Raw genomic sequence first — 19143 nt, forward strand, 5'->3', positions numbered from 1 at the left:
GTGGATTTCAGTTTTAAGTTTCGTTATCCAATTCTTTGAGATACGTGAGTTAAAAGTCTATTGCCATTTCGAAGTGAATGTTATTATTATTTCAATTGTCTATTAGATTTGTATATCGTTGGAGAATTTTTACAAAGATTTTCTAATAACATTCAAATACATATACTAAAAAGTAATTTAATATAAGGAGCATCCACAAAGTATATACGCAAAAAAAAACCCTCCCCCCATAGTACGCAGAAAATAATAGAAGTGATGTCATTCAAACAATAGATGTACGCATTTATCAGATCCCCTCCCCACTTAGATGCGTACGTACTAAATGGATGGTCCCACAGTGCAACTCCCTCTCAATAACCCAAATACTCCTTCAGAGTTCTAGTTATCGAGAGTTTTATGAACGAACTATACAGTATCACAAAATAAAATCAACATTAGCATTATTTTTATCAATGCCATGCATATCTCTACACATATAAAGTAAGTAGCCTCTCATTGTAGGTGGTGGTAAAACAAAAAAGTGCTTTGAAATCAATGTCTCAAAAAGTGTTGAGCAGACACTCACTCTTATTTCCACAATCACATCATATTATTTATTTCGAATTCTTACTTGACTACTTCAGGGCTTATTAAAATAACAGGACGACATCACTGTGGAGAAAAGACTTTTCAGAGCATTTCACTTTTCAGAGCATTTCCAAAAAGGCGAGGCCATCTTGTGGACTGAAAATGCTCTGAAAAGCCTCTTCTTTGCAGTGACGACCCCCCGTTATTTTAAGCCCTATGTAATTGTCAGTGCAAAACCTAAACTCAAAACCACCATCCCACAACACCCTCCCCCCAGAATCTTGTAAATTTATTTATTTCTAAGACAAATTGTAATGGCCTCATGGTCAGTAAAGAACAAACTTTTTACACTCACATAAACAAGAAACTGTTCTAATAAAGATTTTTTATGTAAACATGATCTAGTATCGACCCCCCTAAATGCGTTGGTTCTGAAACAACCTGTTCATAACCATTAAGCGTTTGTTCTAGCAGTGTATTTGGTTTTAGATTAAAATCACCAACAACAATATCAATGTTCATAGACACAGAAAGGTAGCCTAGAGTTTCTAAAAATTGTCCAACTAGCATATCTTTTTTTTTGTACAATAACAATATTTTAATTTTTAATGGAAGATTATGGCTATTTAAAACTTCTAAAACAGAAAAACCATTAATTTTGAAATGATCTAGTAATTTAATTTTGTTTTTGTAATACATTGCTAAGCTAGAAAATCTGTGTTCATTATCATTATTACACGTCAATTTAAAACCATCAATCATGATATCTGTTAAATTTTCAGTATTTGTCAGTTGCGTTTCAGTGCAGAGAATAATATCACTAGATGAAAGTGTTTTATCACAAGATAAATCTTTGCAATGCTTACGCAATGATCTTACATTACAAACAACTAAAGACAATATGCTATGTTCGGATTCCTTTGCCACCAAATCTGTTGTAAAACTTAAACTTTGATTTTCTGTTAAATACTGATATTCTTTTTTAGCTTTGTCGTCAACATTGATGGCACTGGACTTGAACACCCCTATCAAGTGGAGCCCTTTCAAAGACGTTACACGGCTGAGAGCTACATACATCTGTCCATTATTGAATGATCTCTGTTTCAGCAAATTAAAACTAATGACAACCTCTTGTAAACTTAGGCCTTGAACTTTGTGTACAGTACAAGCCCATGATAACATTAAAGGAAATTGGGTACGTTTAATGACCGGAGAGGAAAGTTTTTTCTCGTTTGTTCTTATTTCGGTAGTCACTCGATCAATTGGTACTGCATTTAATTGTTGTGCAAGTCTGTCTGAACGTATTTTATTTGTTCCAACATTTAGATTGTCAAATTCAACATAAATGGTTTTAATTGAATCATTTTGCGCTACAACATGGACTATTGTACCAATTTGACCATTTATTAGCTTATCAGGAATGTCAATATTAGATGTCAACATTGCCTTAGCACCTATCTTTAAAGATAACTGGAAAGCTAATCCACCAGTTCTTGATTGGCTTAAGTTTTGAATTCTTTCATAAACATGAGAAGGGACTTCTTTCGGAACTTGATCAATGGCATCTATTGTTATCAAAGCGCTGTTTAAACTATTTAACAATCTTGCATTATGAACTCTAGCTGGCTCATTTTCTGCATAAATATGCAATGCATTTATTGGGTAGTGTTTACTATTTTCATCAATGAATCGTGAACGGATGAGATGTTCATCCTGTGAAGATAGAGTTCCTAGCCTAACATTATTTAGTAGGTCAATTAGAACAGTATCACCCCGTTGTCTCATAACTTCAGTCAATTCACACATCTGAAAGTTTCGCCATAGTGGATAAATGTTATACAATTCATCGCTGAATTCTGCATAAATTGGTTTTTGCATTACGGGGGGTAATTGATGCAAATCACCCACTAAAATTATTGTTAAGCCAGCAAATGGTTTTGAAAAATCAGAAACACATCCAAATATTTCTATTAACCTTTGATGCACATACAACAGTAACTTATTGGATACCATAGATATTTCATCAATAATGATACCTTTAACATCTGATAGCTCTTGCCTTAATTTACATCTCTTTCTATCTGGAAGCTTGTGAAGGGTTAACCCACGAGACTCTACAGAAATTCCTAAAGCTGAATGTATTGTGGTTCCATTGATATTCACCGCTGCAACACCTGTCGGTGCAAGCAAAAGCAAATTTGGTTTTTGAATGCATGAAGACCTATAACATAAAGTTTTTGAAACTGATGCACTTATAGTTTTGATCAAATGGGATTTGCCTGTTCCTGCACCACCTGTAACAAATAAATGCAAAGGAGGATTTTCTGTAACTTCTTCAGCTGATAAATTTTTAACATCCCTTCGGGCCCATCTATTAACTACGTCAAAAAGAAAACGTTGTTTTTCGTTTAAACTACGTATTAATTCATTAATACTATCATCTGACATTAAACTAATCTGTGTTGATGTGTGCCCTGCATTCGAAGAAGCTGCAGCATTTAAACCTTGAGCTTGTTCACCTTGATATTCATTATCCCTAACTACATTTTCCTCAACATTGTCATTCTCTTGTTGCGCAAATTGATCAGTTCGAGGTGAAAAATCAGCATTCATTAAAACATTATTTACCATATCACCCCATGGTTCAAATCTAGCCTTGTTCTCATTAACAATGCTCAGAACCTCAGGATCATTAAGTTTAACAACATAAGAATTTCCAACTTCGCTAAGTAAATCAGATTCCTTTCTGAAGGGATAAAATAACATCAACAAATGGTGGGCATACTCTTCCGCTTTATTAACTGGATTAGGAGTATGATAACGGACAACACGCTTTTTATTTCTCCGTTTCAATTTTTCTTTGGAAGACATCAGAGGAACAGACTTAGGTAAACGCAATAAGGGATTACAAATTTCATCATCATCTAAAAGAACCTCTGGTTGATAATCATTTACTATGTCAAGCTTTTTACTTGTGTCCAGCACATAATACGCAAGAAATTCAGCAAAACATAAATTGTCAATCATATAATATTGACCACGCTTAATTGTAACATTGGGTCGATCCATGTATCGATCTAAACTATTGCGCTTAAAAACATCTGTACTATCTGGAGGCAATTCTTCTAATTTTTCTTCAGATTTACAAACTCTGTATCTTTTATCAGGCAAATTTGTATTAGCAAACACAATTCCTGGGAAACATTTACGTAACCATAACTCTGGCAATACCTGATAAACAGCTTCCTGTAATGAACATTGGCGGTGTGATAAAAATGCTAAGGCTAATTTTCTCATACGATCTGGCAAGTTTAAATTTTCAGACTCTTCAGCTGCCTTTTTCATTGCAAGAGATGACTCATTTTCCGATTTAGAGAAATAAGAACACATATATGACACTGCTTTATAATAATTGAACACAGGCTGCAAGTCCAAATTGGCTTTCCAAGCTAAAAGTCCTGCTGCAAAGTAATTATTTACAAAACATGAATTTGGTGGTCGATGATAGTATGTTTCAAAGTCTTGATTTGAAGATATTGCTAAAACCCTATAATAGTCAACTTCTGATATGTGAAGTTCCAATAAAATCTCTGGTATGGACTTGCAGCTGTCGCTCAAGTAGTTAGGCTTACTAGGGTCTAAGTTGTCATCGATAAATAATTTGACTTTCTTTAATACTTTAGTTCTTTCTGATAATAAACTCAATTTTTCAGAATCAGACATATTCTCTGGTAATGGACTGGCTATAACTGTTCGATCAGTAAAGAAACGTCCATAATTAAAACGACATGGAATGTTCTTGTATTTGCGACAAGAATTTGAATGAGAGTGGATTTGATATTGAGAGACAAGGTTGTGTAATTCAGGCTCAATTAATGGATCAGGGAGGTCTGCGCGTATTGTATTATCAACAAAAGATGTGTAACTGTCTGTGGTTTCGTTTGTAAGAGTTGGTGAATCTAACAACCAAAGAAAAGCATGGATGTGGGGTGAACCTCTAAACTGAAATTCGACTTTAATAGCATAATTAGCTACTTGGCCAATAGGACTACTCTTATGAAGCAAAATTTCTCTAAAGAAATTCTCTACTCTGTATTGAAAGTGCCTTGCAGTTAAAACTGGGTTTTGATTAAAAATACTACAACGTCTAAAATAATCCAATTCGTTACTGCTAACATCAATGTTATTCAATTTTCCTATTATCACTACCAGTTCATCCCATCTCAAATCTGCACATGACAAAGTAAGGAAGTATGATGGCAATCCTAACTGTTTAACCATTGCTAAAACATCGTAAAGAAAATGTTTCCAATAAGCAGGTGTTTCTTTAATAAAGTTCATAAATTGGTAACCTTGACCTTCACAAATAAAAGAACGAACTGTTTCATGAAAATTAATTTGCAACTGCCCAGCCGTTATTGTGCCCTTTACCTTTTTCGTTGCAATATTTATTTGATTAAACAAATTGACTGTTGCATTACATAATGAGCAAAAAATATATATAATTAGCATTTGAAGAAAAGCGCTGGGAAAAATTTAACAAACGCTGGTTGAAATATTGTGTTGCTGTCAAGTACACTGGTCTAGCAACCTTATACCCAAATTTTCCAGTGGGAAATAAAAAGGGAAATGCAAGCTCCTCACAGTATTGGTCAGAAAAAAAAGATTGTGGTTGTTTATTCTCACCAGGAGCAATATCTAAAACCTCATCATCTGGATTTTGGAAATTTGGTATAACACACATTTCATCGCTACTTGCACAATTCATACTTAGGGGGTTTTCAGCTTCTAAATTGTCATCATCAATGTCAACTGTTACTGAAAATTCATTTGTGTCAACCATAGCATCTGTATCACATAAACTTAAAACTTCCTGGGTTATATTATCCATTCTTATCAGCACATCTGAGTAAAAGGAATTGAAATTTTTCAAATATTGTAGGGCTTCGTTTAAAAGCTCAGGACGTACACTTTGAAACACAACATGGCCTCGATAAGCCAATTTTCTCTTCAGTTTAACAAACAATACACCACTACTATCTATACCCTGAGGAAGACAGTTATTAACGGCTTCTACTTGAATAGGAACATTGCAAATAGCACCTTTTATCTTTTGTTGTTGACCTTTAGGCATAACAGCTATTTTTTTAAATAATATTCTTTTTGTAATCAGAATTTGCTCAAGTCTGTTTAAACATTGAATTTCATTAGGAAGATCAACAATATTTAACTTATTCCAAACAGCCTGCGGGGGTATCTCAGCTTTTTTTAAATACTTATCGCAAGTTATGCAAATGTAAGCATGAGAATCAGAGCATAGAACATCTGTAAACACATAGTATAAACTTACTTCATAATTGTTTTTGCTAAATAATTTTACAGTTTTCTTGTAAAGGCTCCTATTACAAACTATGCAGACATAGTAGGGGCCATTCTGAATAGCTTTCTGGAAATTTAAAATGCAATCATTTATTGTTTTAGCACTTTTTTGTTTGCGCTTAGCATCAGCATTGTTATATGTATTTGCTTTCTCCTTATTGGAAACAGTTGCCTTTCGTTTTCTAGATTGCTCCCTGTTGTGTTCTGTTGCTTGCTATTTTTTAGCTTTTTGCTTATTCTCCTCAGTTGCATGCTGCTTTTTAGCTTTCTCCTTGTTGACATCAGTTGCATGTCTTATTTTACATTTTTCCTTGTTGGCTTCCGTTGCCATGCGTAAACGACTCTTTTCTCTATTGACTTTGTTAGAATATAGTCGAGAAAGACTTACTTCTTCATCTGAATCAATACTTATGTATTGTAATTCATATGGCTCATCAACTGTTGTTAGATCAATGTAGGTTGTATGAAGGTATATTTCTAAATCTCTCTTTCTTTGGAATTTCATTAAAGAAGAAAAACCATCAGGTGTTGGCTGACCGCAGTTATTTCTGCTATGAGAATCAAACAAGTAGACACAGTTCTTTTTAGGGAGTATCGCAACATAAATAAATTTCACGAAAAAAAGTAACCCGTCTCCAATTGAGTTATTCAAATTTGACAAAAAGCGCGGAATAGAATAGCTACTTAAAAGACCATATTCTTTATCTAAATAAGTAATTGTAACATTAGATCCAAATATAGGCACACTGTTTGGTAGATCAGGTACCGTAAGGTATGTGTTTTTATTGAGAGATTTGTATAGTTTATCTGCTTCTGTAATGATAAAATCAATATCATTAACATTCCAATTACCTGGGGACTTTACTCTAGTTGAAAAAGAAACTGCATACAAGCTACAACATGCACACTGTTTTCCAGCACTTTCGCCGAACATCGAATGGGATTGATTAAACAATCCATGAGTAATTTTCAGGAGAGACATCTTACATTTCAATCCAATTCACACCACATGTACCTCTAGCACAGTAGCAGTTTTTTTATGTATAATATAACATATATATTATAATAATTGTACTTTTATGGTGCAACAAAGCTGCACTAGCTTTTATGGTGCGACAAAGCTGCACTAGCTTTTTATGGTGCGACAAAGCTGCACTAGCTTTTTATGGTACAACAAAGCTGCACTAGCTTTTATGGTGCAACAAAGCTGCACTAACTTTTATGGTGCCACAAAGCTAAAGAAAAGAACAGCAAGCACTGAGTAAATTACTGCTGATTATTCGACGATATATTGTGAGGGAAAATTTTAAAATTAAAAAATCTGTAATTTGACTTGGTCAATCTGACTTCGTCGTGTAGTTCTTTGAGAAATCATGGTCTATTCGATGAAAATAAATTCTGTAAAATAGACGCATTCAAATATAGCTCAGCGTCTGTCCATGGTTTCCGCATAGCAAATTTCGTGAGTCACTTACACTGTGTTTTAAACTCCCAAAACTGCGAAGAGCGTAGTCGCAGAAGCTTGGATTTGAAACACGGATCTCCACTTCGCTACAACCGTGAATGAACACATCTACTATGCCTGTCACAGACGTCCTATATTTATATAAGACCGGGGGACCTGGTGTCGAAACGTCGAGTCAAGCACCAAGTTGAGCACTTAATAAAGCACTCAATCAAACCATAAACTGTGCCATAAGTGCGGACTGAGCCCTTAATACTGGTAAACAATATCTCACATTCATATAGGTGTAATATTCCTTTCCATAAAACTTTATCTTAACCTTGAGTAAGTAGGAACACTTGAAATAGCCCCTCATTAACAATGAGCTAAGCTCTACAGCGTCGTACATCCATATAGGTGTAATACCCTTTTCCAAAAAGCCATATCCTGACTTCGGTTTAAATAAAAACACCGGGCGCAGCCAGTTGTTACCCTACACAGCTAAAACATTCATTCAGCAATTTTATTTTGTGATAGTGTTTGTAAAATTTAAAAAAAAAAAAAGTTCAAAACCGTTTTTTACCGCGTCAAAGCAAAAGCAATCACGCAACATTGTTTTACTTTGCGGGAAATAAAGTTCCAATTGAAGTTCAATAATTATTCGAAACATCGGGCTGGGTGCTTGGTACAGTTAAACCATGTTGCATATCCGTTTAGGCGTAATAGCTTCTCCACAAAAACTTTATCAAACTTTATCATAATATATATATTCGTTAACACCGAACCATTTATTGCCACTGTAAAAACACAAAGAAGAAGTAATTGTTTTGCTTATTTTTTGCGACAAAAAAAAGAAAAAAATGTTCATCGTCCGGAGGACATTTTTCATATGGAAATTTTTTATGGTGGCCGAGAAAGAGAAATGTAATGTAAAAATAAATTCTATAACGCAACTGATGACACTTGTCGGCCAGCATCGTAGCAGATGAATATCACAATTTTTTTCACAATTTTTTTTTACATTTGATTCAAGTAAAAACAAAATTCAAAATGAAAACTTAGGTGTTGCGGTGACCAAGAATTCGTCGTAATGCCCTCCCGCTGCTTCTAAAGCAGTTGAAAAGAAAGCAAAAAAATCTTTAAACACGTTTTTTTCAAAATAGCTATTTCAAGTTCCCTCCCAATATAACTTATCGATGTCCGTTTTATATGAATTTTCCACGAAAAATCATTCGGTCTAAGGTTTGATAGTGTCCATATTCGACAGTTTCAAGAGTTGCGAGATCTCGCACTAAAATCTTGACGCAATGAGTTCGGGGTCGATGAAATGGGCTAGTTGCACCTGAAAACAATGCTACTTTTGTTTTGTACGTCCTCAGCATCATTATATATATTTTTCAAAGCGTAACTTGAACACCAGGGCTTCTAGAAAAAAGCGTAATCAGCTGGTTGTAATATCTTTTGAATGCTACGGCACCGACAAATTTTATTATGGCAAACTTATTAGACGATAAACTTTTTTTTATTTTCTCTTTTTTTTGCGCGCGCGATGACACTGTTAGGCCACGTTACTGGCCGAATAGTATCATCAATTTAAAATGACTTTTACTTTGGACTTTAGCTTCAATTTTGTTTTCACTTTTAATTTAAATTTGACTTTGACATTCATTTTAGATTTTTCGCGTTGACACTCCTCTGCCACCGTACAGCATTAAGAACATCGTAACGGCAGAGAAATTATGTTTACAAGTTAATGTCAGATCAACGTGCTGATAAGATGCTTATGCTTTTAAAAATCCAAGTATTCTTAGAAAAATGGTTTTTAAATACTTTGGCTGAGCTTACAAATTCCTTAAGCAACTTTAACTAAAGAAAAAAAACATTTGCTGATTCCAATGAACTTACAATCGTCCAAAATCTTATATCTTTTTATTTTTCTGGTATCTATCTACTCTAACTACTAGCCGTTTTAGTTAACTGTTAAGTGAAGGGAGCTAGTAGCTTGCTAGCTGCACAGTAGCTTTGACTAAGAAAGGGCAGGTTATCAAGAAAAGGTGAGCTAGCCAACACACTTTTTCCCCATTTATGAATCTTTGCGGCGACAGAAATTAAAAACATCTTAGAGTAATTACAGCAATAAGAATTTAAATGTCTTTAATAGCATAATAGACTTCATATCCGATAAAAAGTGACAATAAAAAGAATTTTCTTAGAACTTCTAATTCATCGTTGCGCGTGCGTAACCCTGTTAGGTCCGGGGTTTTTCGAACATACTATAACAGGGGCGGTGGCGGATTGCCCCCCTCCCCCCCTCAATAACTTTTCATAGGGTTGTTCAAATTGAAACAAACTTGGCACACTTATAGTATGTCATAGAAGGAACAAAATGGCGGCAATAAATTTTTGCTTGCGTCAGCAAATTTTTTGTGACGTCATGAGAAGCTTGAAATTTGTTGCCACTACTGTCTGCTTAAAATTTAATTACTTTTGTTCTACACCAAATTTTTACATTCTGTTTGAAGTTTTTGAAACATAAATAAAGATTATTTAACATATCTTTTGGTTTTACCATGGATCGCATATGAAATTGCCAAAAATTGCCCCAAAATCCGTTTTTTTCGAATTTCGGGTAAAAACCGACAAAATCAGGAAATCGGATTACTCACGTGTTCAAATTATGCAAAATGATTGTTCTTGATGAAACAAAGTTGTGTTGCAAGCTTCAAGTTCTAAGAATAATCCTAACAGGAATTATTATATTTTCCCCATTCACTCAGGCATTTAATGAAAGGCATTTAATGAAAGAGGCATTTAATGAATTTAATGAAATGACATGACATTTAATGAATTTAATGAAAGGCAAGGCATTTAATGATAGATTCAAATGCGCTTAACGTTTATAAAACAAATATCTATCAACACTTAATCTTCATGTTTAAAGTTAAAAATAAGTTAGCACCACAAACATTCCACAATAGTTTTGAGCTAATAAATCACAATTTTCCGACTAGATTTCGTGAAAATAATCAAAGGCAGCCAAAAATTGTTACACAGCGAACTAGTTTTGCTATATCTAAAAGAGGACCACGTCTATGGAATAACTTTTTAGACAGAGATTTAAGAAAGTTAACATCATTATGTGTTTTTAAGCAGTGTGTGAAATATTTTATTGCAAAACTTGAAAACGAAGTTACTTTCTTTTAAACAACAACAAGGAATAATAACTCTCTACCGTAACGAAACTTATGGTGGGGCTTAGTGATAAGGCAAAATGGCTTTCTGCAAGCTCCAGTTAGTCTTTTAATTTTTTTCGTATGGTTTAAGATTTTTATTTTACTAGCCGATGTATGTATATATTTTCTATTTACTTTTAAACGATACGAACTTGTTTATAGGGGTAGTTTTAGGGGTAGTTTCGAGTAATGGCCAATATCAAAGCCTCTGAAAGGCATGAGACCTCTAAACATAGCATGCAGGTGCCTAATAGATGAATATTGAAACTCAGTAACTATGATAGCCATATAACAAAGCAATAAGGAGTTATTAAAAAAAACGTCACCGGTGAGCGGAATCCGCTCCCCTTCCCCCTCCTCCAGACCGAATAGAGCTAAAATACATCAACATCACGAGTTTACTTTGTTCTCCATCGTAGGTGATACATCAAACACCATCGTTGTTTTATTTATTTTATAAATCCAACAATGGCTTAAAATAATAACGCAAGGGAAATCCCATAGCCAGGTTAATGTAAATTTTTGTGGTTTTTTTTTCAAATACTCAGGGTGTCGAAACGTTATATAGTGTACGTACTTATTGAAGGAAAAAAAGTTTTCTTTAAAACTTTTTTGCACAACTAAAAGTGGCACAGCAGAAAAAAAATTATTACTCTATTTTTTTTGAAAATGTTTTTTTCACATTTAGTAAAACAAATTATGTTTTCAACAATGATTGATGATTGGTACCCCCTTGTTTAAAATGTACTACCTTTGACAAGCATGTGATGTAATTAGTGTTCTATGTACTTATGCCTGACAGTTTCAGGATTGTATGAAGAGTGGCAAGCAAAAGCAAACAGTTTATTGGTAGTATTCTTCATTTGTTTGTCTGTTTGTTTTCTGCGCTGAAGAAAACTTTAACTTAGTTAAATGTGTCCATCATTTTTACATTCTTCCTTGAGGTAATCTATAAAATCTCTCTTTGCGATATAAATAATGAGAATGAGATTTGTATAAGCTTTTACGCAGCTCTTGATATTTCGCTTTATTTAAGTTTTATTTATCACAATCAGCTCTACCTCATTTCTTTCCACGCGAAAGAAATGTAAATGTTGATTTACCAAACCTGATGCAGTGTCGCATGTCGAACGAATTGGTGAAAGTGAAGGGGTCAATATTGTCAGTAAGGAGACCCAACCGTGGTTAAAGCTGCCTTTAAAGATCTATTTTCAAAGGCAGCCTCAACTCGAAAATTCTAAAATAAAGCTTTTACTTAAAGAAAGAAATATTATTATTGAAGATATCTCTCAAAAAAAAGGAGAGAGAGAAGGTATGCCTTACCTTGGACCCAGTTTTCCGTTAACCCTATTTGGTCCGAGGTTTTCCGAACATATTGTGATCGATTTTCCCCGCTTTTCGAGTAAGATGTAAAAAACTCAGTAAATCGGATTATTTACGTATCCAAATTCGCAGAATGATTCTCTTTAATAGAATAAAATTGTGTTTTAAGTTTTAACTTCTCACTTTAATCCTAACAAAGACATTTCCAGTTTTTTTTTCGAGTAATAGCTAATATCCACGGCCCTAAGATTATGGGACCTAATAATTTGGCATGCACGTGTCTTATAGATAAACATTGAAATCGGAAATTATCATAACCATGCAGTCAAGCAAAACAAAGTTTTTTTTAAAAAAAAAAAGGGAAAGGGGTCGCCCCCTACTGGATTGAATAGGGTTAAGAATGCTGATACTAACCTAAAAAAATTATTTGCTAAAGTTCAACACATAGCCATTGCTGCATTAAATCATAGCGTTTTAATGTAATCTGTGCCAAATGGCAAACTTTACCAGTTTACTCCATGAATTACCCTGTTCTATTTTTTATTTTATATAGATATGGAGATATACCATTGCATCGTTTTTCTCTGTTGGTTAAATATAATTGGTAAGTGACCACATCGTTTCACGCTCATTCACAAGGCTGTTTGAGACAAAACCTAAGTAACTCTTAGTCATGATATGGCTTTTGATTAGTATTGAATTGATATTGGTATTCGTGACACCAAATACCCAACACAAGTTTTATTTGATATACTGCATAGCTATAACACTCTCTAAGTTTTTATATCATCTATTAGCCGCCTGCATGTCAAATTTTCAGGCTCCCATACCCCTCACAGTCGTAGATATTCGCTGTTACTCAAAACTACCCCCCTAGATTGCAATAAAATCTTTGTGATTGGAAAAATTTAATAGCTTTTGTCAGAATTATCCTTAGAACTTTCAATTAAAAACAATTTTATTTCATTAGCGGAATCATTCTGCAGACTTTGGACGTCATTTACCTAATCTTTAGTGTTTTTCGGAGTTTGGAAATCGGAAAAAATCAGATGTAAAACCGGAAATTATGTTAAACAACTTTTTTGGCTACCAGAAACAGAATGTTAAAATTCGTTTTTGAATTAGGCAATTAAATTTTAAGTATAGTGTTTTTAAACAAGTTTAAAGCTTCTGGTGACGTCACAGAAAAGTGCTGACATGAGCAAAAATTTATTGCTTTCATTTTGTTCCTTTTATGACTTACTATAAACCCGGGTTCGCCCTTATTTTACTTACCGCATATCGTGTATCCCGCTATTGCGGTTACTATTTTGTGTGACAAACAGACAGACAGACATATACGGGTATTATAATATAGATGTGTTTTCACAATTATTTCACGTGTTTTTGTTCGCAAAATTACCTTAATGTATGAAACTCATGGGTTCGCCCGTCCTTTTAATACCTCATTGCGTGTGTCTAGCTACTTGCAGTACCATATTGTGTAACACACAGACAGACGTATACGGTATTATAATATAGACTAGTCGTTATCCCGTAGAAAAATCTAAGCATTCGCGCGTCCTTTAAATTTACCCGTGGCAACAAAGTGGATAAAAATATATCGCATTTGATATTTGTGTTTCCGTAGCACATCTTTCTAATTCAGCGAAGGGTCTGCGCAGAGACAGTCAAAATAGGCCTATTGTTAAAGGGATATTAAATGTATATTGTCTTGCAAATCCTAAGGCCAATTCGCAGAGAAATTTGGTTTTCAAAATTTCAGGAACATTTAAGCATTTTTTTATGCAAATTAATATGAAATAAAATGTAAAGATACAGAATTACAAAACCTTTCGGCAAAAGGTTATCTTGCTATTATTTTTGGCTCTTCATTTTGGGCATTTTTTCTTAATTATCTAAACTTGAACCTGATGAGGGTCATTTGAATTTTTAATAATTTTATTGATATATTCATGATGTTTTCCAATTCACGAAGATTTGTACATTTTTCTTAACTTCTTTTTTTGCGAAATTTTATGGAGTTTTGCATATTCGCGTCAGTAAGACCCAAATATTTCACAAAATGTTTCTTAAACGAGCGTTTGTGATTAAAATTGGTTAAAACTTTGATATTTTATTTTAAAAAAGCGTGTATTACTTACTCTTTCATTTACAATTCGTACTGCTATCAAAGAGCATGAAAACTTTTTTGTAAGCATTTGTATGTACATTTCACCAGTATTTAATTTAATGTACAGTCACAATGGCGACCTGGTGACCTCAACTAAAACTTATTTCTCTTTCCTCGCGATACCTTGCTATCACTTGAGCCTAACTACGTTTCATTGCAATTTAGAAATTTCATGTCGAGATATTTACATTTCACCCTTTGGTCACAACAATGAAACCTGTGGCGGTAACAATTCGATGTGTTTAAGTCTCGATTATGCTTTGGAGCAATTCTCAAATTCCATTAATGTGTACCTACTCGATGGTGGTGATGATGAAGAGCCCTATGCTTACTCCTTCAAACAGCCTATTCCGATTAACAACTCCACAACGATAAAAGCGATGCCGTATAAAAGACATTACCCAAAAGTGTCGCAAATAGACAATCCTTGGGTATATGTTTTTGAAGTAAGATCAACTTGTGATAAACTTGCACTGCGTCAAATTCAGTTTACAGATTCTTTTATCGTCCTAATTGACAGGGGCGAGTTGATAATTGAGGACTGCAAGATAAATTTTACTTTGCATGCACCTGAATCAAGCTTGATTTCTTTATGGCAAGACATAAGGACAGTTGTGTTGAATGTGCATATAAATAACTGCCACATCAACAACGCATACAGTATACTGGATGTGTCTACATTCTTTCAGCACAACATAACATTAAATGTATCAAATTCAACGTTAATATCCAGCCGAATCTCAATTGAGTTATCCAAAAATCAAGGTTGCAATAGCAACGTGAATATAAAGATAACAAATAACAGCACCATATCTGAACCAAAAGTTTCACGCTTTATGTGCATTTCAGATGGAAGACGTGGTAATCTTATACGCTTGGTTAACAGGGAATGCCCTGGTAACGCAACTGGCAAAAGTGTTATTCAGATATCTGACACAGAGATTGTTGAAACAACTAACATGGTAATGTATGTACACGGAAACGTAAGCGTAAATATAGAGTATGCCCGATTTCGAAACAATAAATGTGGTGGGATTTTTTTAGAAAACATTGAAGCAGGAAGTATTAGTCATTCGGAATTTCTTTTAAATACAAAAACAGATTATCGCAGTGATCTTGGAGCAATAAACTGCGCGTCGTGCAAAGCGTTGAATGTGTCTGACACGAAGTGTACCAGCAACGGAGAAGGTGAAGGAAGTTGCCTTTATATAAAAGGTGAAGACGAAAAAGTGGACATAACATTACAGAATGTGGCATTAAAAGGTCCAGGTACTTTAATGTATTCATATAACAGAAAGACGATCTTCCATTTTGATAATGTTAACGTGTCTTGTACATCTGTGGAAAACTCAAAAGTCCTAATCTTGGCTTATACCAGCCTTTTCATGCCTTTGTTTCGACTGACGTGCTCTGTAAACCATGATATACAATATGACCAAAGCAATGTGAAATATTACTCGTTTTGGTATTGCAACGCATGCGAAAGAGATACATATAGTACGGACAGTGGTTATATATTTGTAGAGAATACAAATACTAGCACTTATCATGTGAACTGTAAAGAATGCCCTTTAGGGTTAAATTGCCAATACGGCGCTACAGCGAAGCCAAATTTTTGGTGTTTCAAGGAAAGTGGAACTATATCATGTATACCATGTCCGCCGGGATATTGTTGTCCTGACACAAAGGTTTCGTGTAATTCTTTACGCTCTTGTAATCAGCATCGGAAAGGATTCATATGTGGTAGCTGTGTAAAGGAGTATCAAATAGACTTTTTTTCCAACGACTGCATCCTGTCACAATCCTGCAAGACACCGGCGATCTTTTGGAGCGGACTTTGTATTGCAGCATTTCTTTATATTGCACTTGTGGCATATCTAAAGGATATTTTCAATAAGGTGAAACATGTTTTAAGTAAATGTCTTAGCTTTGAAAGTTACCCAGATATTGTATTGTCAAATCATGATGATGATGTTTTTGTGCAATGCCGTCATGTTTTATATCGTGATGACAGCACCGGAAGATTTTTTGGCGTTTATAAAATATGTGTATCCTTTTATCAATTGGGTGCACTGCTACGAGTAAAAACCATCCACCGAAACGACATGCTCACCATTCACACTTTTTTGCTGACGTTGTTCAATTTAAAAATTGAGCAAATTGTCGAATCATTCAAACGATTCTGTCCAATCCCGAATTTGGATACAGTGGGGAAAATGCTTATTCGTAACATATGTTTCCCCTTTTTGATGTTCATAATGCTCGGAATAATTTTAATAATCTTATTACCACGCAAGAATGAGTATGAAGAGATAGCGGAAAACCGCATAGAATACATTGACAGTAAGATTCCTGAACTGGAAAGTGTACCGTCTGTACTAAGAGTAAAATATTGCGTTCTGCAAGTTCTTCTTCTTTCATTTACCAACATTGCAGCATTTTTAATGAATATGTTGAAATGTGAGTATATTGGACAGGGAAGAAGTGTTTTGTATGTCCAAGGAACAACAGAATGCTACACACGCGGTTGGTTTATAGCTCTCGTTTTCCTCACTATATGGGTGTTACCATTTGGTTTGGCCATATATGGTGCAGTGATATTATTTAAAGAGTGTTATATCACCTTAAATGAATTTATATGTTGCTTTTTTTTTCCGCCGTTAATGTTTATTTATTATACTATGAGAAAGTTAATCAAAAAGGAGAAGATTGCTGTAACCGAGACAGAAGCCATGTTGTCAAAATACATTTTGTCCGTGTTTGAATCACCTTTTCGTAAAATTGAAAGCAAAAATCGGCATGTCATATGGGATCCAATGATCATTTATCAAAGATTGGTTATTATAAGTTGCACCATCTTCTTTGTCAATGCCATTGAGCGTCTAAGTTACATTCTCGGTCCGATGCTTATCTTTTTGGTCGATCATTTAAGACAGCGACCGTACAAAGATAATGTAATGCACTGGATGCAAACAGTTTCCTATGTTTGTTTGTGCTTTCTTGTTGGAGTCAACAGTTTTTGGGCATTTCTCTATATATCATCGGTGCCATATAAATCATCAATCCGCACGGTAGGAGTTGCATTCAGTATTGCAGAGAGTATTTTATTTACGTTGCCATTGATCTTACCATTGCTCTTCTTAGCGTGGAAACTGATTAAACTGTTAAAAGAAAAGATTTTTAATAAGCGTAACGAAACAAACATGCATTAGGAATGAAAATTATTTCGGTATGAATAACACAGGCAACACTTTTTGCGGAATGTAATGATATGTCCAGTGAAATAAATGTCGGGTAATCCTTCGAGTGTACTATTAGAAAACATCACCAGAAAGGAAAAAAACAAAATTAAAACTGTTGCAAATTTTAATATTTTCAAAGCCTTGTTGTTTTAGATATGCAATCAAAACATATGCTAGATAAAAAAATGATTTATTTTAAGGGTATTCAATCATTATATCCGAAACCTCTTTCATTACTTGGAAATTTTGTTGAAAATAATTTTATTTGGCTTTTTAGTAGGTGCTACAGCGATGTCGCAAAAAATTTTAAAGAGGGAGATGACTTTTATTTTTAGCTGTAAATATATATTACTTTTTACAGCTGTAAATATATAACCTTTTATCATTCTTGTTCACATTTACATAAAATAGGAAAAATATTAAAATCATTTTACGTGATTAGGCCTGCCATATATTTTATATGATTTGCACTTTTTAATTAATTAATTAATTAATACTTTTTTATTAATTTCTTTGTAAATATTAGCATTTCGTATTCTTTGTTTTTTCTCGAACTATATTTTAATTACAGTGTTTGCCGTGTTTTCCTTAACGTAGGTTGCCTAAATATGTAACCACCTGTAGCCTGGAACAGTTATATTCCCGGAAACTCTCTCTATGCTATATTCTATAAATATAACGGAGTTTCCCTGGGTAATAAATTCGCAATTTAAGATTGTTCCTAAAAAATAACATTGCTCAATCATTTCGTCAATACAGAAAAAAATCTCAGAAAAAAAAGAAAACTTTGTAAGAAGCATTAAATATGCTTTAGGTGAAGAAAGTTAAACTATGGTTAGCAAAATTTCTATTGTAGCTAGTACTAATTTTATTTCAACATCTAAAGATGCCTCAACCTCCAAAATAAAGTGTGGAATAGAATAGTTCACAGTTTACCGCATGTATTATTTTGCTTAAGGTGGTTAGAGACATAAACAACACTCTATAAAAATTAGCTCTGAGAGACGCGTTCGTTTTTTAAAGGCTTTTTCTTCTGCTTGGGCTTTTGCTTTCCGTAATTTGGGCGGCGATAGGAAAATTATATGCCCCTTAGGGAAATGATCCTACGCACCAATTGTCAGTCAGGGTAAACACCTTATTAGGCGGCATGACCTAATTAGGCGAGTCGTTTAGTTAGGCGACGTGATGTAGTTTAATTAGGCTACCCGTAGTCTAACTAGGCGAACGAAAACTTTCTGTTGTAAATACGTCGAAATCATTGCGTTTCGCACTACAATTTTTATGTGAATCAAATCTGTCAACTTTGCAGATAATTTTGTCCAATTATCGTCTTATTTGCATCGCGCATTGGTAACTTATGGCCCAAACCTCGTGTGTGGCACTATTTGTTGTTTTAAATAATGGATTTCAGCCATTTACGCCGCAGAGAAAAAATAAATATGGCGGACAAAAACGTCACCTAAATAGGCGACGCTTTGTTCCGTACGATGTCATTCACTGTACGAAGTTGGGCTTTTTTGCCGTAGCGCTGAGAGTGACCATCCTCGTACAAAACTGACCATCTTCGTACAGCGGCGAATATCGTCAAAATATAAAACTTTTATAATAAAATAATAACTTTTTTAAAATATCTTCTTTTCTTTTATTTCGTTTTCAAAAAGAATACATTCGTTTTACGATCTAGATGCCTATTTGAAAAAATACCAATGAGGCGAGCAGGTTAGACTCCTGTCTGGATCTCATCAACCTCGTCCCCAGGACCTTTTCATGGTTTTTATGGTA

General features: G+C 34.3%; 2 protein-coding genes across 3 annotated transcripts; one reads left to right on the top strand and one right to left on the bottom strand.

Moving 5' to 3' along the window:
- Nucleotides 1–984: 984 nt before the first annotated feature.
- Nucleotides 985–5389, bottom strand: LOC130646036 (uncharacterized; the record flags this gene model as incomplete). The annotated part of the gene is made up of 1 exon (XM_057452170.1): nucleotides 985–5389. A coding segment is annotated over exon 1 (4095 nt), but the record flags the coding sequence as incomplete, so codon positions are not given.
- Nucleotides 5390–11404: 6015 nt separating this feature from the next.
- LOC130645174 (uncharacterized) lies at nucleotides 11405–17934 on the top strand. 2 transcript variants are annotated; one of them, XM_057451069.1, is made up of 3 exons: nucleotides 11405–11472; nucleotides 12500–12550; nucleotides 14285–17934. In XM_057451069.1, exons 2-3 carry the CDS (start codon nucleotides 12502–12504, stop codon nucleotides 17329–17331), a joined length of 3096 nt encoding a protein of 1031 aa, XP_057307052.1. In that variant the 5' UTR covers nucleotides 11405–11472; nucleotides 12500–12501; the 3' UTR covers nucleotides 17332–17934. The 2 variants fall into 2 exon arrangements, with proteins under 2 accessions (XP_057307052.1, XP_057307051.1); XM_057451068.1 differs by having other exon boundaries at nucleotides 11410–11567.
- The last annotated feature ends 1209 nt before the right edge of the window (nucleotides 17935–19143 follow it).

This window comes from Hydractinia symbiolongicarpus, chromosome 5, assembly GCF_029227915.1.
Source record: "Hydractinia symbiolongicarpus strain clone_291-10 chromosome 5, HSymV2.1, whole genome shotgun sequence".
In the NCBI taxonomy this organism is placed as follows: Eukaryota; Metazoa; Cnidaria; class Hydrozoa; order Anthoathecata; family Hydractiniidae; genus Hydractinia; species Hydractinia symbiolongicarpus.